Source organism: Tachypleus tridentatus, chromosome 11 (genome assembly GCF_004210375.1).
Source record: "Tachypleus tridentatus isolate NWPU-2018 chromosome 11, ASM421037v1, whole genome shotgun sequence".
In the NCBI taxonomy this organism is placed as follows: Eukaryota; Metazoa; Arthropoda; class Merostomata; order Xiphosura; family Limulidae; genus Tachypleus; species Tachypleus tridentatus.
The window spans coordinates 49,934,357-49,959,808 of NC_134835.1; the positions used below are offsets into that span (position 1 = coordinate 49,934,357).

At 33.4% G+C, this 25,452-nt stretch overlaps 1 protein-coding gene across 1 annotated transcript in view; it reads right to left on the reverse strand.

The window, feature by feature from the left end:
* LOC143232121 (T-box protein 12-like) overlaps positions 1 to 9,995 on the reverse strand; it is a 70,619-nt gene extending 60,624 nt beyond the window's left edge. The window contains exon 1 of the mRNA XM_076467210.1: positions 9,938 to 9,995. Within this exon, the coding sequence (XP_076323325.1) occupies positions 9,938 to 9,977 (40 nt within the window). The 5' untranslated portion in view covers positions 9,978 to 9,995. The remainder of the gene's footprint in view (positions 1 to 9,937) is intronic.
* Positions 9,996 to 25,452: the final 15,457 nt, after the last annotated feature.

Consider the following 25,452-nt stretch of genomic DNA (forward strand, 5'->3'; position numbering starts at 1 on the left):
AAAATTCTGTTTTAATCCTTTGTAGTTCTATTATACAAAACTTAAACCATGAATGTTATAGAAAGTTCCACATATTTTTTGCTGCTATTCGAAAGAGAAATAAATTAACTTGTAACTTTCATGATACATTGTTCTGTACTTTTATTTCAATTACAGTTTTAATACCCATACCAACCGTATTTAGGATACATTTTTATTTTGGAACTTATAAATTAATTCAGAATGTTAGTAAACTAAATACTAAGAGTACTTCTTACTTGAAGGTTTTTGATGAATTATCGATATCGTAACATTTTAAATTTACATTGCTAGCCCCCCCAACAGTAGCACAGCGGCATGCCTGCAAACTCATAACGCTAAAAACCGGATTTCGATACCCGTGGTGAGCAGAGCACAGACAGGCCATTGTGTAGCTTTGTGCTTCATTCTAAACAAACAAACGTTGCCAGTAAAAGAAGAAAAAACGTGTTTTTTATTCGCTATTGTCATGTTGTCGGTTTAGAGCTTTGGTTAAATTTCTATTAAAGAGAAATTTAGTACCTAATTTCAGCGAGATAATTTCGTAAAATTAACAAACTTGCTATCTCAAATCGAATTTGTATGCTACACTGGGTAAAATTATACAATAGATAATACGGCTCAAAAATGTTTCTTAAAAGACACTATGCAACATATATCACTCACGAGGCACTATAATATCATACAAAATACGATGTTAAATAATCTCTTCAATGTTACACTATGTAAAACTGCAGAATATGGCACGCGAAATGATATATTATAACACATAATACTATTTAGAATAACCTTCTTGAAATACATTATGCACAAACTATTGCATATGCCACACTTGGTACAATGATATAATATACAATACGCCCCGACATGGCCAGATGGACAAGGCACTCGACTCGTAATCCGAGGGTCGCGAGTTCTTATCCTCGTCACACCAAACATGCTGCCCTTTCAGCCGGGGATGTGTTATAATGTGACGATCAATCCCACTATTCGTTGGTAAACGAGTAGCCCATGATTTGGCTGTGGGTGGTGATGACTAGCTGCCTTCCCTCTAGTCTTACACTGCTAAATTAGGGACGGCTAGCGTAGATAGCCCTAGTGTAGCTTTCCGCAAATTTCAAAAGTAAATAAACCAAGTGTTTTTTTTTATGACGTCCTTAATAGGTGTCTTTATTTAGTATGAAGTTCGTTCCAATTGACCAGATAATCCGCAGTATATTAAGGAAATGTTAGAGAAAGGTTTAGTAGTCGAATCACATAGCCCTTTTGCGTCATCAATAGATTCTGTGCCTAAACGTGGTGGTATTAAAGAGAGAAATGTGGTGTGAAGTTATTCCATTTGGAAGGCTCAACATGGCCAGGTGATTTAGGCACTCGACTCGTAATCTGAGAGTCGCAGGTTTACATTTCTGTCACACCAAACATGCTTGTTCTTTAAGCCGTGGGGGCGTTATAAAGTACGATCAATTCTACTATTCGTTGGTAAAAGAGTAGCACAACAGTTGGCGGTAGGTGATGATGACAAGTTGCCTTCCCTCTTGTCTTACGCTGTTAAATGTCCTCCGCTGGTACAGTGGTAAGTCTTTGGATTTACAACTGTAAAACCAGGGGTTCAATTCCCCTCGGTAGACTCAGCAGATAATCCAATGTGACTTTGCTATATGAAAACACACATACACATTGCTAAATTAGGGACGGCTAGCGCAGATAGCCCTCGTGTAGCTTTGAGTAACACTCAAAAACGAGACATTTTCACTTAAAATGACTTCTATATAAAACGGACTCTAGATAGAAATAATTATTATCTATGTTTGGTGTTCTTTTCCCATCACTAATAAATTAAAATACATTTCTTCATTGAATGTACACATTCTAGTTAAAATAAGAGTAATCAACTATAACTATTATTTATTCAAGTTTTTAATCGATCTATATGTCCTAATTTAGAGCAAAAGTTACTCTATATAATTAATACAAGAATATATTACTTCTTTATTGCTATTATACTTCTATATACATAGACTTACGAGTTTTAAAATTTTTGCTATGACAACTGAGACTATGATATTACATCTACTAGTGTTAAGTACAGAGTTATACACATAAAAAATAAAATATAAAAAAACTAAGAGTTATTAAAGTTGAACCATGAATTTTGACTTTATATTTATTATATGTTTATACTAATTGTAGCTCTATTAAGTATGGCTAAAAACCCGATTTTTACAAGCGAACAGGCTGTTAATTATGACTTCTTCATCGGCTTTTCTCTTCAGCGGGGGTCGCCGTCCTTAACACGTGTTGCTCTCATCCAATTATCTCTGTTCATTACCAGGTGTTCTCCGATTTCTTTCTTGTTCACGTCTTCTTCAGTTCCACCCTTACGACTCCTTTCTTGTAGACAACTGGCAGTTCTAATATTCTCCTTATTGGTTGTTCTTCTCCTGTCCTCTTCAGCTGATTGTTTGTTTGCATTTAGTTAAACACAAAGCTACACAATGGGCTATCTATGCTAAGCCCACCACGAATATTTAAATGCGGTTTCTACCATTGTTAATCATTCGTATTACTGTGCCACTTGAAGGGCACAAGTGATTGAGCCACATCAGCCTCGCTTCTCTTGCCTTTTTCCTCGATTCCACAGATTCTTGACATTTCTGTAACTTCATTATTCATTTCTTTCACTCCCAATAAGCTTTCTTTCCTTTTCAGGGTCCAGTTCTTGGCTCCGTATAGGGGCACTTGTGTGATTATGTTGGGTTGCACTACCCTAGATAACCCCCAGTGGCACAGCGGTAGTCTGCAAACTTACAACGCTTGAAACCGGGTTTCGATAACCGTGGTGGGCAGAGCGCCGATAGCTCATTTTGTAGCTTCAAACAAACAAACAATGTCCTTGACAACATTTTGTCACACACAACTGTGGCTATATCCTTCCAGCCCGCCTGGATTATATCTCTTCCAGATGCTTCCTGCTTGCATCTATGATCTTGATCTTTTTCTTTCTATCTACTCCCGCTTACCATGATTTCCGTTTTTCTGGCATTCACTTTGAAACTACTTCTTCACAAACCTAATAATGCTAACTATATATATTATTAATTATATTACTTTCTATTACTTCCGTTAAGAAACAAAGAAGTAGCTTCAAAAACTATATGAAATCAAGAAATATGAGATGAACATTTAATATATTTATTTCAGAAGGCAGTTACTGAGCAGCTCCGCTACCAACTTTAGGTTACTAAAATAGTAGGATTCGACCGTCACTCTTATTACACACCTACGGCCGGCCCCAAAATGGAAAGCACGTTTTTGCGACACTAGGCCGCGAAGCACGAACTTCAATATTCACAGTCCAAGCAAATTAGCTACCAGGCCACGCTCGAGTAAGAGGAATAAAGAAAGTTTTTAAAAAAGGCATGAAATTACACTATTTATAAATTTAAAACTAACGGATGGTCAACATTTAAAAAAATGGTATTCTGTAAGATACCAAAATCCTTCCCTCTTTTACGAAAATGTTAGTCTTAAGCTCAATATCTAATTACATATAGACACATTTATTTATTTTTGTTTTATTTTTGGGTTTCATGCAGAACACACACACACGTTTTATGATGAATTAACAAGTACAAAAGTTACATAAATTAGAGGATTTTAACCCCACAATAGTTAGTAATAACGAGGACGAGAGAACATCATTAAGAACTTGCTAACTGAAATACATGTTGAAAAGCAAACATAGAACTTAGTATTTTTTATGAATATTATATGTATTTTGTTTCATTACAACAACATAAAAGTGTATTACGTATGTTGCACAATTACACCTAATTTATCGTAACTTTAAGACACTTAATTTTGCAAAATTAGCAATGTAATTTACAATATCAGTTTTTACATCAACAATTAATACTAAGTTATGCCTCAAGTGTAAACGTACGAAAATTAATTGTACGCCAAAAGTAGGACTGTAATGAATATAATGGAACAACTGTTTGAATAAAATATAAAGCCATTGTTGTTACAGTGAAATTACAGAAAACCGAACTTCATTTCTCAAATATTGATGCATGGTTACAAAGTAATGATATATTAGACATGGATAAGATCTGTTTACTAGTATGACCAGCCCGGCATGACAAAGTGGCTATGGCTCTCGACTCGCCATCTGAGGGTTGCAGGTTCGAATTCTCGTCCTACCAAAACATCTCTCCCTTTCTGCCATGGGAGCGCTATAATGTAAGTGTCAATCCCATTATTCGTTGGTAAAAGAGTAACCCAATAGTTTGCGGTGGGTGTGGATGACTAGCTGCTTTCCTTCTAGTCTTTCAGTGCTAAATTAGGGACGGATAGCTCTTGTGTAGCTTTACGCGAAATTCAAACCAAACTATTCTGTTTTTTTAAACAAAGAAGCAAAAACTGTTTGTATCTAAGCAACAATTCGAAAGTGCAATACTTATGCCACTAATTGCAAGTTATTGATATCTATCTTTGTGCTAATCAGGCTTCACCAAAGACTTCTGAAAAAAATATATCTGAATGACGCCTACAATCCGGCATCAGAAAAAAACACACTTGGTGTGCATATAACTTTTTATTTGCTATAGTAAGCATACCAGTGTCCAAACTGAGAGTTCTAAAGAGTGAATTATAACAATACAATATTTAGTAAACGCTAGTGTTTTTTTTATAATATTGAATCTATATTATTGTATTTTGACTGTCTATTATCCAATAACGTTAACATACAACTTGCATGACGCACACTGACCTCTGTAGAACAAAATTAGAAGCTGTTTTTGACATTGCAAAGATCCCGAAGTTGAGTGCTGATATGAACTCAGCTGTAGTAATTTTAATTTTAAAAGTCTTTCAAATAACAAAACAAATCGATCTTCGAAAAAAACATAATTTCAAATAATAACAAATGAAAACCACATGCTAAAACACTGATAAACAGTGAAACTGAGAAACGTGAAATTCTGTACAAATTTAATACTAACGTGATCGTTTAATGTGTTTTTAAAACTGTTAACATAAACCAGAATTACGAATGTTGAGAGATAGGCATTACCAATTTTAATGGTTTCTTATGCGCCTGTGGTCTAAAATGACCAAAACAATGACTTCTTGCCTATTAGCCATAGGGAGGATGGCCAATCCCCAGCATCCAATATTGCGTAGTGTTTGTAGTGTTTTGAGTCAAATAACGGAAATTAACAATACTTATAAAAATCATCTACAGCTCAAAGTGCGAAGCGTGTTCAAAGACGAAGAAATTATGTCGAGTATTTTGGACTTCTCTATTAAGCCCATTAAACTTCCAGTTTTGAGTGTTCTATTAAATAGAAAGAATAAGTTCAAAACACATGAATTTTGTTAATTTTCTCATTTATGAGCTAACAGCTGTCAATATTTTCAATCGAAGCTTTATACCGCATCTATTTTTGTTGATGTTTTTGTTATCACTTACTTATTTTCATGTATGAATGAATATTTTGTTTATATCGAAAAGCATTTTGCGTCGATTGTCGTTTTATCTACAACACAAAATAAAATTTATTTAATTGCTTATCAAATAATTTATCAATTCTAAAATAAAATTTTTTGTTCATACAAATACGAATTTAGTAATAGTAGTTCGCTGTTAAATATGAATGTCTTCACGTGTTACATAAATAACTTAACTTTCAATGCTAATTGTGTAATTCTGTGATTGTTATATAACGCTACTATACAAAAAAATGCTGAGTACAAAGTTCTTTGTAAGGTAAAGAGCAAAAGATGAAGTCATGTTTAAGTATGTATATAGTAACGTGAAACTGTTTTAGTATGGTCCAGCATAATCAGGTGGTTTATGTAATCGACTCCTAATCCGAGGGTCGCGGGTTCGAATTCCCGTCACACCAAACAGGCTCGCCCTTTCAGTCATGAGAGCGTTATAAGGTTACGATCAATCCCACTATTCGATGAGAAAAGAATAGCCCAAGAGTTGGCGGCGGGTGATGATGACTAGTCTTACACTGTTAAATTAGGGACCGCTAGCGCAGATAGTCCTCGTATAGTTTTGCGCAAAATTAAAAAAAAAAACCTTTTAGTGTAAAATAAAATTTATCAAATAACAAAGATATTAGTTTGAATCTTCAGTTACCTAAAACGGCAAGCATTCATCTCGGTATAGAGTGAACACATATAAAATAAAGATATAAAAGGTACTACTTAGAAACAAAGATATTGTCCTAACCAAATTAGGAACCGATATCCCTTCTACAGCTGTGAAACTACTTCTTCTATAGAAAAACACGATCGAATACTTAGGAATATTTAGCTTTCTTTAATTATTGCAACTGGCGTAAGCAGCAAAATGAAGATAAAAAAGGAAGAAAGATTTCCCCAATTATTTCTTGTTTATCTTACCCAGTTTTACGTCTTACAGGGTTTGTTCTTTTGTATAATTTCACATTTTATTTCTCTTTCTATTTATACGGCTAACCTCGTTATTCTAACTTGACCTTTTTTTTTTCGATAAACACATGAAATCTTTTGATGAGATAAAATATTTTCACATTGAGGGTGATACTTGAAAAACACAACTGTCCTCAAAGATAACAGAGTGTATTACATTAGGCTAAATTTGGAGATGGTTTAGAATAGATTTTCCTCTTTTAAACCGAAACTTAATAAAAACGTTTTTCTTAATTTTTAATGTCCGGATAAACTACAGGACTGTATCACGCGTGATAGCTGCCTTTCACAACAGCATTCTCCTTTACCTTAAAAGTAATCGTAACGAAAACAAGTTGAAATGTGTTCTTTGTTCTTATGGATGTTGACATTACAATACACAAGATGGCACTGTCCTGTGTAAAGTGTGTGAAAATGAAATGTCATATGTGTTATGAACGCCATTGAATACGAAATTGACAGCTTACTAACAATTAGTGTTTAATAGTATGCCCAAGAAATAAGACATACAACTTCAGAGAATAGTTTGTTTGTTTTCATTTTTGTCTTTTACCCGATATTTCACCTTACACCGTTTTCGGGGATTTTAATGAGTCACTTGATCAATGAAAAATGCTTAAGCTGAAAAGTCAGGTAAAGGAAACATATATTTCTGAAGTGAGTTTTCTTAAGTATGGTTTTATACTTCAGTAGTCATTGAAAACTTTCAAAATAGTTAAATACTTCAACAGAATATGTTGAACCTTTTACAAAATTTATAATGCAGTATAAATACAAGTCACACTCTTTATTAGTTAAAGGTGTAGAAATCAAACTAAACATATCACCATTCGCGGGTAAATGCAACATGTCTCTGCCACGCAGTTTTGACACCAAAATATTCGTGCAAAATACAGAAAAATCGAAATCGTCATTGCTTCGAGCCTGCGAAAAAGTTTTTTGTACCACATCTCAATTGGTTGACATACATAGGAATTGTTCACGAAAACCCTAAATTATGCTTTCCTCACTGAAAACTGAGCAAAGAATAACATTCTAAAATTGTGGTAATTGTCCAAAGCACAACTAAAATTATGCTTTGAGGGGCATCTTGACCAATTAAAATGTACTAAAAAGGGGGGCAATCCAACATTTTTTTTATCAATGTGTGTTGCCTGTAGAAAAGTATTTTTGCACCAAATACCATGTAAATTTATTTAATTAAAGCTGAATAATTGCCAAAACCTCTAAAATTATGGTTTTATATAACCTTTTGACTCCCTCAAAATGAGTATGTCCAACATTTTTGTATGTTATGTACAGGACCTTTGAAAAGTATCTTTGTACGAAATCCCATGTAACTTGGCCACAATTCGGCGGATTAATTGTCAAGAAACCCTAAAATTTCGCTTTATGTGGAATTTTCATCCCCCCTATAATTACTAGATATGGACAAGTCCACCATTTTTTATTTCCCAACGTGAAGAGCTTGTATTAAAGTATCTATTTTGTTCTAAACCTCAGGTAAACTGCTCAAAATATGGCAAAACAATTGACCAAAATCCCTAAATAATGCATTTTTGTGAGCTTTGATCCCCCTCAAAAGTCTCAATGTGTTAGTAGAATGAAATTTTGAAATTGTGTAAATTTTTATCTTGATTTCTGTAAATATGACAGTACAGAAACCCAAAATATATTTTTGGGGTTGCTTAACCTTTCACCCTAAGAAGTTCCTTAAGAGGACATAAATTAAAAAAACAAAAACCTCTGGGCGTATTGGACTAAGATATAACTCTACCAAGTTTCAAGTCAATCCACCAAAAACTAATGGAATAATGGCTGGCGATTAAAAAGTGTTCGGAAGAAGCTGGTGTTTGGTGTTGGTGTTTTCCTTATAACAAAGCCACATCGGGCTATCTGCTGAGTTTACTGAGGGGAATCGAACTCCTGATTTTGGCTTTGTAAATCCGTAGACTTACCGCTGTACCAGTTGGGGGACGTTTGTTAGAAATAAAACGGTTTTCCTCTCTACGGAGACATAGAAAACAATAACAAACATAAAATAATCATTTAGATATACATAAATACAATTTTGATTGTATAAATACACAATAAAACTGAAAAATCAGTCTCTTAAAATGAATACAGAAACACAGAACATAATAAATTATTTTGTAACTACCATACCAAATTAACAGTAAGCATTTAACGAAAGCAAACACGGAACATGAATAAAAAAGAAATACAGTCACCCACCACAAGTGTTGTAAGGAAAAAATATTGGACAAAATAAACAATACACTATGATGGGAAATTAAAATCCTCCCTTATAACTAATCAGTAAAATTTAAAACATTTATCATGACAAATGAAATAAGAAATTTAAAATATAACAAACATATAATGACACGTCTGAGGATTGTGCTACACCTATAGAAAGACACAGCAGCACTGTTAAGTATACATATACAGTGCTTTAGACTCAATATACATATATAAGTTAACCCTTTGTACAAAACAGCAAACAAAACAATTAAGTTTTAGCGCAATACATAACTATTTTAGTTACTAAAATGTTTCATGCTATCTTAAAACACATAATCAGGAAACAAAGAAGGCGCTTATTTAAACACAAAGTTGAGAAGGAAACTCTAGTGTTATTTATTGGTCAAACATATCTCAGTCATACAAAATAAAAGATGCATTTAAAAATGAATCTTAAATGAGTATTCTTCATGTTTTATGCAACAAAATAAAGAACTTTTAACGTGATAACACAAAAGTGCTAAAATGAGATACAGAAACTACCTCTTTTAAGACAAACACATGAAACATCTACTCAACACTTTAAGAAAAAAAGCTCAAGACAAAACTTTTGGAATAAAGGTACATGAACGCATATATTGAAACTTGCTGTTTATGGCCTGACATTGTCAGGTGGTTAGTGCGCTTGACTTGTAATATGAGGGTCGCGAGTTCGAATCCCCGTTACACCAAACATGCTCGCTCTTTCAGCCGTAGGGGCATTATAATATGACGGTCAGTCCTGCTATTAGTTGATAAAAAAGTAGCCCCATAGTTGGCGGTGGGTGTTGGTGACCAACTGCCTTTCTTCTAGTCTTACACTGTTAAATTAAGGACGATAAGAACAGAAAGATCTTGTGCAGCTTTGCGCAAAATTCAAACAAATAACATATTTAATTCAAATCATCATATTTATATATAAAGTACAAGAATAATGATGTCAGAAGAAAATATAAATAAGTACGTGCTGTGTTCTTCGATTCAAGGTGGGCATTATGTCCTCAAGGACATGTACCTCTTCTGACATCATAAGACGTCTTTGACAGAGGTTAGGGCTTTCGTTATCTTATTAAACTTCTCCTAACTTCGTCATAGATCATATTCAATTCTTCTCCTATTGAAGACAACCCTTTTTTTGCAATCAAGAGATATATTCTATACTTACTTGGCCACCTGAATTCAGCTGTAGTGACACAGCATACCATCACTTTTACGTCGATTTCCACTGTTCGTTTTGTAAATGGCGCCCTCTATTGTTTCATAGAAAACTGAATGTATGTTCAGTTATCACATTATTGCTTTTCAGTATTTTTATGCTTCTTGTAAATAAGTAAATAAACCTCTAAACCAATGTTTTTAAGTAACAGTTACTTGAAATTGTTTCATTCTAAATGGTAGAAGATATCGACAGGTAGAACTAATCAAAACTGAGGGTAACCTGAGAACGTAATAAAACAACAAGAAAGCAGTGTTTAACTTTTATCAACTGATATACCTTTGAAAATAAATAGCTAAGTCAATTGATATTTCTTCAGTTGTATAGAGTTCATACATAATAAAAAGTATATAAATATATAAGTGATTACTTGAACTATGGAATCTAGGCGACATATCGTGCACGACTTTAAAGGTATTAGTTGTATATACATCTGCCTCTGTAGATCTAGAAAACGAAAAGATTCCGACCAAAGTATCAGCATATGTGATCCATAAATCTTACCGACTGTGATAGCTTACTCTAGGCTGTACTAAGCCTAATTCCTATCTGCATCATCATTCTACACGGTATCATTAGACCCTGCTAATACTCTCTAAAATAGCTAATAATTATTCTAATCTTTCATCCTAGCATTTACTATGTTAATTTGCCCTTCTTGATAAGAATTTTGAATACTCTTATTGGTCAAGCTATTAATCTAATATCTATATTAGCTATGTCACGGATTTAAAATGAGAGTAAAACAAATAAGCACTAAAAATGTATGTTCTCCCTTAAATGGCTGATATAAACAGCATTTCACCTAAGACTTTGTATGATGTAACCAAGTAAGCATGGTGAGCTCTGATTTTAAACAGGAGATCGTCCTGACAATAGCATGAAACACAAAGTACAATTGAACTACTAACACACACTCTTATTAATACAAACTCATATTGCGCTAGTAAATAATTATCTGATTTGATTACTATCAGTATTATCGAGGTTTGGCTTGTTTTGAATTTCGCGCAAAGCTAAACGAGAGCTATCTGCGCTAGTCGTCCCTAATTTAGCAGTGTAAAACGAGAGGGAAGGGAGCTAGTTATCACCACCCACCGCCAACTCTTGGGTTACTCTTTTACCAACAAATAGTGGCGTTGACCGTCACATTATAACGCTCCCACGGCTGAAAGGGCGAGCATGTTTGGTGTGACGGGGATTCGAATCCATGACCCTCGGATTACGAGTCTAACGCCTTAACCAACCTGGCCATGCCGGGCCTATATTATTGAGATTTCAAGTACTTCACGTTATCTTATGTTTCTATTTCGTTTTCCTTTTTATATATATTTGTATTTTAGTCTTTCTTTTCCTCTATATAAAACCTTTTTTCATACAATTTTTATCGGTTGATTTCACGGGTGGTTCTCACGAAAATTCACACCAAGGAGTTCTTCGTGATACACCAACATCATTCATAATTGGGTATTATAAACTCCCTTTATATTGAGAAATTCAATATAATAGCTCAGAAAATAAGATGTAAATTATCTTTTAATTTTCACGTCATTTTAGTTTCTGGTTAAGCTTTTTTTATCACATCTGTATTGGTTTAGAGATCAAAGCTGCTCATAAAGGTGTTATTCAGAGTAAATGAATTGCTTTTGTATTGTATTCTCTTCTTCGAACTCATTACATACATCTAAGAAAGTTTCAGAACACTCCAAAGAAGTTTTACATAGTGATTGTCTTATAGGGCCCGTGTTTCAGAAATCCAATTTATATTGGGTACTGTTTGTTCTTCCCACCCGGCTGCCTATTCCAAAAAAATACACTGAAAAATTCTGAAATTAGCTTTCTCAGTCCTCTTTCAGTCTATATTCAGATTATTTACAAGATCTTCAACCAGTGACTCCAGATAACCCGTGGTGGGTAGAACACAGATAGTCATTGTGCGGTTTGTGCTTAATTCTAAACATACAAACAATCACTGGAAACTGTATTTGCGAAATGACACGAAGCAACTCTAGTTATGTATATATACATACACACACACTATGTGTATATATATACACATATATAGGTGAAATAGTTTCACCTATTTCAAGTCAATGGTGTCGCCTGAGATCATGTTTCTAAAATGCATAAAATCCTAAATGATATTAAATGTAAATCTACAAGCATTGTCATTATTCAGTAGTGCAGTATATTATTCGTATATGTATTCAGTTTAGAATTTTGCAGATAGGTTTTCACCTGGTGCACGATATATACTCTCAGGTAAGTTCTGCAGGCTATCTAATATTGATGATAATACAAATGTTTGTATCAACAACAATCATATGTTTGATGATGGTACCGCTAGTAATATAGATTCAAAATTCTCCAACACTGTAAGCCTATCAACAATTGAGAAGTTTAAGCATGTTTTGTTTGCCTAAAGTAGTTTTACACAATAGGCTTCTACTGATACCTGTATCAAATAATAACTCTGATCCATGTCTGTCTAATTTATCAAGCATAAACCAAGTCCTCTACCATACCTATAAGAATGGAAAAATGACCGCTCTCACGAAGACCAATATCCATTAGTTTAAACTGTTGATGTAAGTACCATTTGCATGTTGTATTTTATTCAGTCATTATCTAACATTTGGTATATATGGCTGATGTATACTGTTTAGATACAAGAAAGGACACATATTTCGTCAATGATTAAGTTTTTCTCAGCTGTAGTAAAAATCTTATTTGCACCCTCTCTTGGACCTGACTTGAATGTTTTCCTACTCACATCTTCCATCATCTGGAAGATAGGTTCGAAATAACCTGGTCTTTATGCTATCAGCCATTCAAGCTGTGCTAAGTCGTAATGCATTGTATGGCATTTCCTGTCTTTATATTTTGCCAAATGACAGACATCTTTTTATATGTTCTAGAGTAATCTATTATCATACGAATGACGACATCACTTGAAACAATTTCAATACGAGGTTCTTGTTTATGTGTGACATCAATGAATTTCCTTTCCTTTTGAGAAAGCTTCTGAATGATCAAAGAAATAGCGTTATGGAAACCATGTTAAATGTGATACGTAGAGTTTGGTCAACAAAAGTTATTCACTACTTGCATATCACCTTCAAGCGTTTCTTAAATGTTGATGTAAAAAGAAGTATCTCTTGGTGGCTTCTTTCATACAAAATATTTAGGTTTTTTTTTTAACCTTCTCAAAAATGATAGACGTTCTCCATTACTAAATACAATCAGGGTCACAACTCAGTTCTGTGTGTTTCTTCTTACAGGATCCCTTATGAAAACAGCCAATAATGTCACACTTCATTAGTTTTCACGATACAGAAAAGTTATTTAATGCAACAGATGGGTTTATAAAGAAGTATTATTGCTTATTGACCAGCATACTTATGGCATGATTGTACCACTTACCACTCCTTTGAAGATCACTGTTATCCATGTATCCATTCGCCATACCACTAACCTATATTTTATTTACCTGTCACTAGGAGAATTTTTATATCAAACTATTCTGTCTTTCTTAATCACTAAAGGTGTATTGACTGGACACGATCCGCCATGGAGTGCAAAATATTGATGGGAGAAATTAATAATCTCTCAGATCACAACCATTCGGTCATTAATATTGGACTATATTGTTAGTTGTATGTCCTAAATTAATCATTTATTGCCATAAATTTACCCATTCTTTGCAACCTCTCTTGTCATTTTTGAAAAGTGGAGAAAGATCCATGAAAAAGTCATCATTTTCCCATTATTTTGCGAAGATTGCTCACAAATGATACCACCTAATTTGCCTACCATGTTGGATGATGGAGAAGTCCAGCTGACTCTCTTTCACCGATTTCGTGGAGATTCATCTTGCTATCATTCAGTCACCATCTGTTAAGGGCTACACGGAACAAAAAACTGACCACATAGTCTACGCAATTATCCTTACAACTCCTCAAGCCTCAAAAGATAGCTTAGTTTTGTTTCTGAACCCTCCATGTTCACCAGAATACAGTGGAAAATCTTTAGATACAATTCACTTACAGCTATTGAGTCTTGTACTAAATGACTTTGGAATAGGGTGTGTAAGAGATAATAAAAGTGAATTAATTATAAAATTCTTTCTGTCTTGAATATCTGATTAATATGTTCCATCCTCTTTCAAATTGTAACCCAATGATTACAAAGTAACTGGATCAACTTTTCTCCTGTTTTGTTGGCCGGACTGATCTTATAGTTATAATTAACTATTTACTCTGGTGAAGCTTAAGCTTCTATATTGTTCTGGCAATTTGTTGGTCCAGATGACATTCATTATAAAAGCTATCACCATCTCCTTTCAGCTTGTCTTTATATTATAGTTATTTCCAATCAGATCTGGCACGATGAGAAGTTTTCTTATATATAGTACTAGGTTATTGTTATCTCTTTTCTAAAACTGGGAAGGATACCAAAATTCATTTTAATTATGAACCTCTGGTACTGACTAGTTTGTGTAAATTTATGGAGAAGATTATTACTACTTGTTCTTGAAAAATATAGATGTAAAAACGGCTGGTTTGGGTTGAGAAAATTTTTTATCCAGACGAGTGAACTCAACCCAAACCTGTCGTTTTATATATATATTTTCTCTACAAGTGGATTTTCTTGTCATCACTGATTAATACTTGTTCTTGTTTCATTTCTAAAATCAAACATCCTCTTCTCTAACATCCACTGGGGTTTATGTATATATTAATTCAATGTGGATCACCTGATCAACTTGATATTCCAACTACAGGAGCTTTCTCAAGATGTAGAATCTTAATTTAATATTTTTTATCTTTTTAATCTGAGGTTTGGTACTTTATAGAACTTTTGTCCTTATTGGATGCCGAGTTTTATGCGAATGTTTCGAAAGGTTATTCTGCATCCACATATCATCAAAGCAAATTCTCAAACTTCAAACAAAAACCAAGATTATCTTATATCTACATCTCAAGTGCACATGTTTTAACTAATAAGGTCAATATGATAACTGCACAATTTCTTTCTAAAGCTGCAAATAGCTTCTACGCCAATGACTTTCATATTTCATACGGGTCACTAAATATGAATTATATTGAGTAGAAGCTCTAAAATTATCTATATAACATAAATAGAGGGCAACTGCAAAAATGGTTTTAAATTTTTATAATCAAAATCCTGTTGGATTAATTTCTGCCCCTAATGAAAATTGCAGTGATACATTTCCAGTGATACATGTCTAGTGATACATTTGTGGTATAAAGAAATTTCTGAAACAGAGTTGTTAGTACTTCTATTAAATAACAAACTATCTTTCATTCCTTACATTAAACAGTTTAAAGTCAAGTGTACAAGGGAACTGAGCATCATTTACAACCTTTCTTCCATTCCTTTGGGAGTGTGTTTTATATTCAAGATCTAGCATGCCCTGACTGGAATTAATAAGTATTTGGTTCATTCCATGGTCAGAGACCTTATATTTAAGATAATGAACACTGTGACTCAACAGAGGGTTTCGACTCTTCACAAGGACTTACCATACTTATCTAGCCCAGAATTCTATAAACATTACTTTACCTACAACATTTGCAAATTGCGTTGTAGAATACTATAAACTTGTTTCACTGTAATAGCATTCCATTTGGCAGTGTGTTTACAATTTCTAAATGATTCTTACTTTTTTTCAAATAGTCTAATCTAATCTAATCTAATTCAAGTGAAGTTGACTGAAATAGATCTTACATTAGATGATACTGACGAATTGAATAATCAAGTTATCCAACTATGGTCTGTTACCTATCCTCACAACCATCTTTTATTGCGTCATCTTAATATGTTAAATACAGAGTGTTCGGAAATTCACTGTGCAGTTTTGTCTGTTAATAAATATATAAGTGCACAGTGACTTTCCGAACACCCTGTACTTCCAACTGGAAGTAAAAAATTATTTCTAATGAAAATATTTTGAACATTCTGTTACTATTTTTCTAATAGAATTGAAATCAAGTGACTCTGTGAGTTCTATCATGGTTTGCTATATCTATGTAGCAATTTGGAGGATTCTGCACTGAGTTAGATAAAAATAGGCAGCACACAAAATGTATAGTCTATTATAACCTGTTTATCTCCTTAAATGCCCAACTACAATTTGACTGTTCTTTCCATGTATGAAGACGATTTATGGTGAGCAACAAAACAACAAGCTCTTCTAGACAAAACTTATTATTAAAAATTGACTTTCTATGTGTGCATAAATCCAGTAGAAAACGTTTTGATATCTAGGTTCTGCATTGAGACAGCTTTATTTCTCATCATCTTCTCTTACGAAAAAAATAATCAACCAATGCGTGAACAGTGTAAAACTTAAGCCACAGTTTTCCACATATTACTTTATACATCAGAAATAATGGAAAAATTATAATCATATGGTAACTGCCCGTACTGACCACGTTTTTCATTTTAATGAGCCGTGTTTGTTTACCATTCTAGTTAAATTGCTTTTCTAAAAATGAAATCTTATTGATGTAATATTTTATTTTTTATTTTACCTTTCACATTTAAATTTATTCCCTCTGTTTCTTATCAAAATTATGATTTAATAATAAACATTTGCAATAGATAGTACAATAGATTTTCTTTCAATAAACTCCCAAATAAGAATAAAACTGTTTTAGGCATGTATTTAATAAGTTTTGCACAGCGTGCTATCCAGAAAGGACTTGCTTTATCTCAGCTAGATCAAATGATTATTACAAAACATCATGTCAGTCTCTTACAATAACCTAAAAAGTAATAGTCAAGATGCATTTTCAGCTGTCAAGAAGCTATTAAATGATATATTTACATATATATCCTACAGTAAAACACTGCTTGATACCTCAGAAATTAAGAGTCACAACTTTATTTCAGTTCACAGTATATTTACCAACTTGCCATTGTATCTGCCAGAATTTCACTTCTACTTGGTAATCCCAGAAAACACTAGTTGGTTTAATTGCTTACATCATATGCATAATTCAATAGCTGTGCTGATAGAAACTTGCTATCAGTTTTATACCACACTATGGCTGAAAGGCTGAGTACACTTAAGGAACGCCATTGTCTTCTCCAAGTAGTCCACAGATGTGCATATCCAGATGAATATGACAGCCTTGTACTAAGTTTCTGGTGGTATGATTGTATTAGCGTATACTATAGTCATCATTATGTCTCACAATGTTTCTCGATGTGATATATAGTTTTGGAGCATCAGTAACATACCTAGCTTGCCTGAGACACTCCTGAATATTTCCAACTTCTGCCTAATTGTAACAAGACACCAATTGCTCCACCTGATAGCATTGCAATGAAATATGTCAGAGATTTTTAAATATCACATCCTGTGTTTCTCATTGATGCTTGTTTGTGTTTTTAATGAGTGCCTTGAAAATCAATAGAGATCAGTCTAGTAGATCTTAGAATATTCAGGCTGTTTAACATAAACATAACTCTCTTTATCTACCTTAGAACCCCTATCACGAGAAATAACCGTTAGAGATCTTATCATGAATGCCCAAGATTGCCCAGCTATATTCCAATCAATGTCTCAGTCCTAAGGATAAAACAAGAATACTGTCATTTCTTTCACCATTCCTAGCAAAAGCTCTGCATCTAAAAAGCGTTTTGTTCTAATCCTTGCAGCATTTTCATATCGTTGTCTCAAAAAATGTTCTTCCATAGTACGATTTGTAAACATCATAACAACACAAAGTCAAAAGGAAAAAGAAGCGCATTCAAAAAATCACATCACTATCAAACTGTTTGGTCACGGAACGAAAAACACTTTGCTAGGTTGAAAAAATTTTCTAAATGTCCTCACAGAACTAAAACAATACCACGTTATTTTACTATTTGAATCAAAAGAAAGTGGTCTGGGTGAGATATTACATAATGCTTGGATTACCTACATCAACGACTATTCCATATGACATATTTTAGAGAAAGAACAACTTGTACATACTGAGATAGACTTTCTCACACAGTAATAAAAATATCTTAAATTTGTTACCATTGTGGTTAAAACATCAACTCGCCAACTCACACCCAGTAAATTATAGGTGAAAACTTCAGCATGTGAGAACATACATTTATAACAACTGCTGCAACACTTAATATAAAATAAAATTAGTCCATTTAAGTTATATTGAAAACATTTCAATTTGTAATATAATAAAAACAGCAACTTAACTTTGAATTTAAAAGAGCTCAGACAATGACCCATAAAACAAATCTTGTGGTTATTCACGTTCTCGTGACAATTTCTCAGAAGAATGTGTGAAGCTCACTGTCTCACAATATTATGTATTTTTTAGAATCCCACTGTGGAAAAGGAGGTTCTAGATGACTAGAGATAAATGCAGTCTGTTAACCCATAATGATATTTGTTCATAATGCTGATTTATTTATTATTATTATTTTTTGCAAATCGGCATTGCTTGCTACAAGATTACCTATCACAAGGATGATTTTTTAAAAAAGTTAGAAATTCTTCTTCTTATACAACCTTTTAATTTTACAAATAATGTGTTTTCTAGTAATTAATTAATTAGAAGCTGTTAACATATGGCTCGAATTTTGTTTTCTCCAAAAACTACAATACTATGGATCTTCTAGTTATTTTTCAGGCCTAAAACAAAATGACATATTTTGAATTAAATTGATGTAGTCACATGCCCTTTCTTTGGCGCAGATAGCCTGATTGCTTTTCGCCATAAAATACTAATGAACCAACCAACCAAGCCCTTTCTTCACTAATGTTTTGATTAGATTTATTTTAGGCTGTTGTGAATAATTTTCTCCCAGTTTTCCCCTAATGCCAACAAATGTTTGAATGAACTGACACATGATGATTTTGGGATTTTTTCCCAGTACCTTTAACTTAGAGTTTATGGTTCCATTCTAACGACTTTTCCAAGTGCTTTGTTGGCTGCAGTTGGTATGTTTACTACTCAACAGTAATTGTGAAATGCTTACACAGTTTTGTTTAATTCCTACTGTAAGTACTACCATACTCATGATATTCTTGACAAATTTTTTTGATCGTATGACATACTGACGCTGAAACTTGTTATAAGTATGTCATTCAAGGCGTTGACTTACTTTCAATACTGATCCTACCCCAGAGAGAGAACATAGCTAAAGGATCTTATTGGTACAATTATCTAGCGAATAGCTTTTGTCATATGTAACATTTACCTGATCTTATAAATTAGTAAATGTTAAGGACATTTCAACATCTAGTTTACAAAAAGTGTCATTAACTAAGTGCTAAATACCTAAATAGAAATTAAGAAAGTTACTTTAATACTTTACAAGATATCAAATGACAGAAATTTTCATGAATTTCATTCTTCTCTGACCAGTACAAAATATTTAGTTCGTTAAGTGTATTAACATAATATTTTTCAAAGTTTCTATGCTGTCTTTGCATGTAGTTATGGTAATCTCCTTTCCTGGGTATCTCAAAGTTGTAAACAAGTTCTAATTATTTTACACAGTTAAGTGCTACATACCGCAACCGTTGCTTTTACTTTCTGTTGGAGATAAAAGACTGTTTAGTTTAAGAGTTATTATTTAATTTATTTAGTAATTTAATACTTAATGATAATTTGACTTCCATAATAAGAGTATTAAAAGATGATTATTTTAAAAACAACAGTTACGACTCATTTTGTTACCTAACTCGCTACGACTCGTACTTTGGGTAACCAGTTTAATTGTTGCACTAGGCTTTTGTAATTTTGTTGATATAATCTTACTCTAAGTTACAGTTTTTCTCATTTTGTGTAGTATGGCTGTCACTAAAGAGCTAGAAATTTCTAACTTTTTCTGCCGCGTGCTATAAATATGTGCAGATACAGAGACAGAAAAAGAAAGAAAAACAAATGAGAGATAATTTGAAAGATCTAGACAGAATGATTGGCAGTGTAACTGTAACAGTCCATTTTTAAAGAAGTTAAGCTAGAAAAAGTAAGTCAGTGAAAGTGAAGTTAGCAGTTTAGTTGCAATGGGTGATATTTTAAAATAAGTTTCACAGTTTAACAGAGATAAGGGAAATAATTTGTCTTTTCAAAGGGTGTTCTGAAGTAACTGAACTAGTCTTCGTAGACTTTTGACAAGAAAAGAGAATAATTTAGAGTTTTTGATACTGTTGTGATATTCTATAGTGTAAAGAAGTTTTGTAGATACGTTTGACTTGTTTTGAATATATTATTTTAAGATGAGTGAATTATACGCTGCAAATTTATTGTTCGAATTTATCGTCAGAAAGTTACAGATACCTACTGAAATGAATCCCAGCCCACGTATTTAAAATCTGGCATTTCAAAGCTAGTATATAGAATTTTAGGAAGGTAGGTTAAGACTGCGTGTATAACGTTGGCTGTAGACTTGTGGGATACTTCACATTCTTTGTTTCGCTCGGGTATATAAACCAAGTATTTCCACAGTTTGTATCTTGATTGCTCTAGACTTTTCTCTTGTCGAGCCCGTTCGATAAATAAGTACTTCTCAACCTTTTCCAATGTAATCAACCTTATCAGTTTCTCACAACAGCTCACTCATCCATGTTCGAATATGAAAAATTATTTATTATAATATAAATATACATGAAATTACAAATAAAATGAGCACAACATAAAATAAAAAAGAACATAAACATATTTATCAAACTATAACCAGAATAAGTAGTAATAACTAATGACTCTTTGTTCTTCAGTTTCTTGTGCAATAGATAATACTCTTTCACCCCTATTTTGATCCCATTAACCCCTGGGCGAGTCACTCACCCAGTTGAGGAATGTTAAGCTAAATGACACCGAAAAAAAGATCTGCATCAATTTTCCTAGTAAAAGAACATTTTATATGTGTTCATAAATAATTTTATATTTCTAAATACACTTGTATTTGGTTGTTCTTTACTCTCTATTTTTAAATCATTGTTCGTGTAACAATTCCGAACTTGCGTTTAACAGGAAATTTTGGCTTTTCTGTTGGACAACAGTATATCATAGCATTGTAATAATCGTGGAAGGGTAAACTAAACAGTTAATTGAGTTGTAACAAACGTAAGCAAATTTGTGTATAATAAGCATTGTGCAGCTAAACATTTTTAAGTGCGACTTATGTTAGGATCTTATTTCAGTATCAGTTATATTCAAATCTTAATACACAAGTAATATAAACAATTTTGCAAAAAATAAATATCATGTAGGAATGAAAATACAAAAATGCACAGAAACAAGGTAAAGACTGATACATAAGATCATACAAAACTCCTTGCATGAATAGTCAATAAGTAATAAGTCAATCATATAAGCTTGTAGTTATTATCCAGTGTAAGATTATGTATAGCACTATTCAGTTAAAATGATTTTATTCAAACCTGAACTCATGCAACTAACAGCAATTTGACATTTGCTTTTAGAAAATATTATTCTTAGAAAGATATGTCGTGATTTTTATATGTTTTTGTGTATTTATCCCTACCTTGTACTTTTTGGCATTGCCATCCGCACATCATACTTAATTTTTGAAAAAAACAAAACAAACTTGTTTCCCTCCTTACTTTAAACAATTTCAATGAAGTAGGTTGATGCTAAGTGAACGTCATCTTTATTTCTATAATTCAATGGTAATTTATAATATTAATATCATATTAGTTTTGTCAGTATATTTTAATTTTGGTTTACACTGGGAACCAATGAAGCTGGAATGGTTTCTTCAGGATGATATAAGAATTCTAGAACACACCAACTTACTTCATGTGTATACAATAGACTCCATCACATGCTATAATCATGTTGATTAATAGAGTGTACATCATACAAATCCCAGGTCATGAAGTATGATACCCCGCATATGTATACAGTTGTCAGGTTTGACCCAACTGAAACTTTGAAGAAAAATAGACCGCTATACAGTGAATTTTTTTGAAAATTAAGAAACTGATTCTTTTAACTTCAGATATCAATATCTTGTACAGAGATATATAAATTGAATAAATACTTGATATCCTCGATACCTTGAATATTTAGTTATATTATTTCTCTCTCTGTATTTTTATTAAACTTGTCAAAAAGGTGGTTATAAACGAATAAGCTGTGCTGCCATCTAGCAGCCAGAACTGATACTGCTAATATGAAACATGGAAATAATATATGCTTATAAACGGAACTTACTGCTAAATAATAGTTTTCCTTTTTATTATTTCCTCACGAAAACATATGTGGGAGAAAAACAAAATAGTATTACTATTATACAGGCTATGAAATACTCGATAATGGTAATTACGTATTCAAATAAGGCTTCAACTCAACTTTAGCAGTTAATCATAGAGTAATAACATAATGTTAAGTAACAAAAAGGAACTTATTAATCCATATCGATTGATCCACTCTCTAAATTAAATAGAAACTATTAAAGAAATCTAATTTTCGATTGATCACAACTGGTCCAGAAGCTAAGTGTAATGCCAAATATATGTCATGAAGAGGAACATTATCAAAGCCATTCTCAGTACCTTGAGCAATAACAAACTCCCTAGTGGCGGATCTCAAATTCAAAGGTAATACACCTTCTAACAATAATGATTGCATCGCCCCAGTATATCGTAAAATGCGAATGGATGTGGGATTGGTAGTAACACAGAACCAACAGATACAGAAGGTTTAACTTCCTCCTTAGCTATAGCAGCATTTATATCAGTGGCCGAATTAACAACATCAAATGATCTGGTGAAACTACGTCCATATTAGGATACAAACGTATCGGATGTTTCCACCTTTTTTTATTTTCAAAAGCCAATAATCACACATAATATGACTAGATTTTTTATAAAAAATATCAGACAGGCCTTGATGGTTTCAATAAAGTTAAACACTAATTGTAAAAAGATTTCAAACTATAAGAGTCTGATGAGAAAATCATCAACTTTAGTGGATTAAACAATATCACTTTCTACTGATATGTTAGAATTTTCTTTTTATGAAAGTGTTTTTATGTGTTAAAGTGTAACATCGGAAAGAGCAGCTGCTTTCTGCAGTGTTTCACCTTTTATTTCATCCATGTAAATTCTGAGATCCTCACATCCTCATTTGGACATAATTGTTTTAATTTAGTGAAACTGTCGCCAATGAGCATAGCATTATACCATCGATTAAAATATAAACTTCTTTTTCAAAGGTAAATTTTATTCAAGTTCAATTATCTTGCTTGTGATAACCTCAAAACATTTGGGGACAAGCTTCTAGTGCTAACTCATATGCTTTGAGAATAACTAGCTGCTTCAACATTATCATATTCTGTACACTTTTCTAAAAAAGAGAGCAAAATCAGCTTCTTGTGCTTAACCAGTTAAAACAATAATAATGACCACTTTTCGATGGGCCAGGCCCGGCATGGCCAAGCGTGTTAAGGCATGCGACTCGTAATCTGAGGGTCGTGAGTTCGCATTCCCGTCGCACCGAACATGCTCGCCCTTTCAGCCGTAGGGGCATTATAATGTGACGGTCAATCCCATTATTCGTTGGTAAAAGAGTAGCCCAAGAGTTGGCGGTGGGTGGTGATGACTAGCTGCCTTCCCTCTACTCTTACACTGCTAAATTAGAGACGGCTAGCATAGATAGCCCTCGAGTAGCTTTGTGCGAAATTCAAAAAACAAACAAACCAACAATCGATGGGCAATTCCAATGTTTGGCTAATTTTCTCAAAATGAAACGTTGAAAATATTTATCAACTTCATTTTCATTAAATGGTGGAACTTTAATATGATGATTAAGTTCAAAGTTATCACTTCGACTTGGTTGACTAGAGTTGTGTCGAATTTCCATTTCTTTCAGCCTAATTCATTTTTCCAGCTTCAATGGGAGCTTGCTGGATAAGATATTTTTCTCTTTCGGCTTCGATACGAGCTTGAACAATTATTATGTCCCTATTGGCCAATCGGGACATAATAATATTCCTGTAACACTTCCTCAAGCAACAAATCATCAACGACTAGTATTTCAATAATACACTTTTTAGTTCATTTTTCTTATTGATTTTATAACTCTTAGGTCTAAAGGTTTGGCAATTGCGCTAGCCATCCCTAATTTAGCAGTGTAAGACTAAAGAGAGGACAGCTAGTCATCACCACCCACCGCCAACTCTTGGGCTACTCTTTTACCAACGAATAGTGGAATTGACCGTCACATTATAATTCCCCACAACTGAAAGGGCGAGCATGTTTGATGTGACCGGGATTCGAACCCGCGCGCCTAAGATTACGAGTCGAACGCCTTAACCCACCTGGCCATGCCGGGCCGAATGTACTCTCACTGACATAATTTGGCGTGAACATGCCCTTTTCAATAAGGTTCCCTGGATAATTTCTATTCAATAACACTATTTTAATTTATTTAATCTCAAAGTTGTTTTCTGATTATTACTTTCTAAACTACATAACAACTAAAATATGTTTGCCAACATACAAATATTGATGACTCATGCATTCTAAAATTGTATATATTCTTATGGAATAAACGTGAAATTCGAAATACAGAACCAGTATAAACACAGCCTAGGTTATGTACATTTCTAAATATAAATTTAATTTAAACAAACTTTGGCATTAAAAAATGAGTACTTGACTCTAAATCTGTCACATTATAGCCTCCTTACTTTTATCATTCAGATCCTTCTCTGGCCCTTTGTTTTCCTTCCCTCCAGCACTTATTCATCTGCATAAGCCAATAGATTAAATCTGACTGCCGGTTTCACTTAGCCCATCCCTACGTACTATGCATACTTACACTGTAGTAATATAATATGCATAGTTTCCAATGGCGGTCTTATGCAGGAAGTGGTGTAGTGATGGTTTGATGCACCCAAGGCAAAGGATCCAAAGTGTGTCCCCAGTGGTAAATCTGAAAAAAAAACAACCAGAGAGAATGTTTGATATGACCAACACTAACAATTACATATCCGCTTTACTTTTCTTGCCTTTTTCATGCAAACACATCTATGACGCTGTCTTCATCAACGCTTTCTTGGATTTACCTTTCGAAATAAGACTGCCAAATCACAAAGACAATCTTCAGACAATAGGTTACAAATGTTTTTTCTGAGTATAAAGGAAAGTATGACATTCAGTAATTTCATTTAACAGCTCTGATTCACTGATACCATCATATAACAACTCACCAGGTTAATGCAACTGTCCTGAATATCTTTCTCACCAGCCATCAATTTCTCAGCATTCAAGAGAAACCTGAATTGGTGGTGAAGCTAATCAAGTCTCTGAAGTAGTATCGCATCTTCTGGATCAATCTGTCCACAGCACTCTTCATCACATAATCTAGTTAATCACTTAACTATCAGACCAACATCTCTGTCTCTCTCTCCCCAGCCATCCTCTGTTTCACTTACTTTGTGGTATT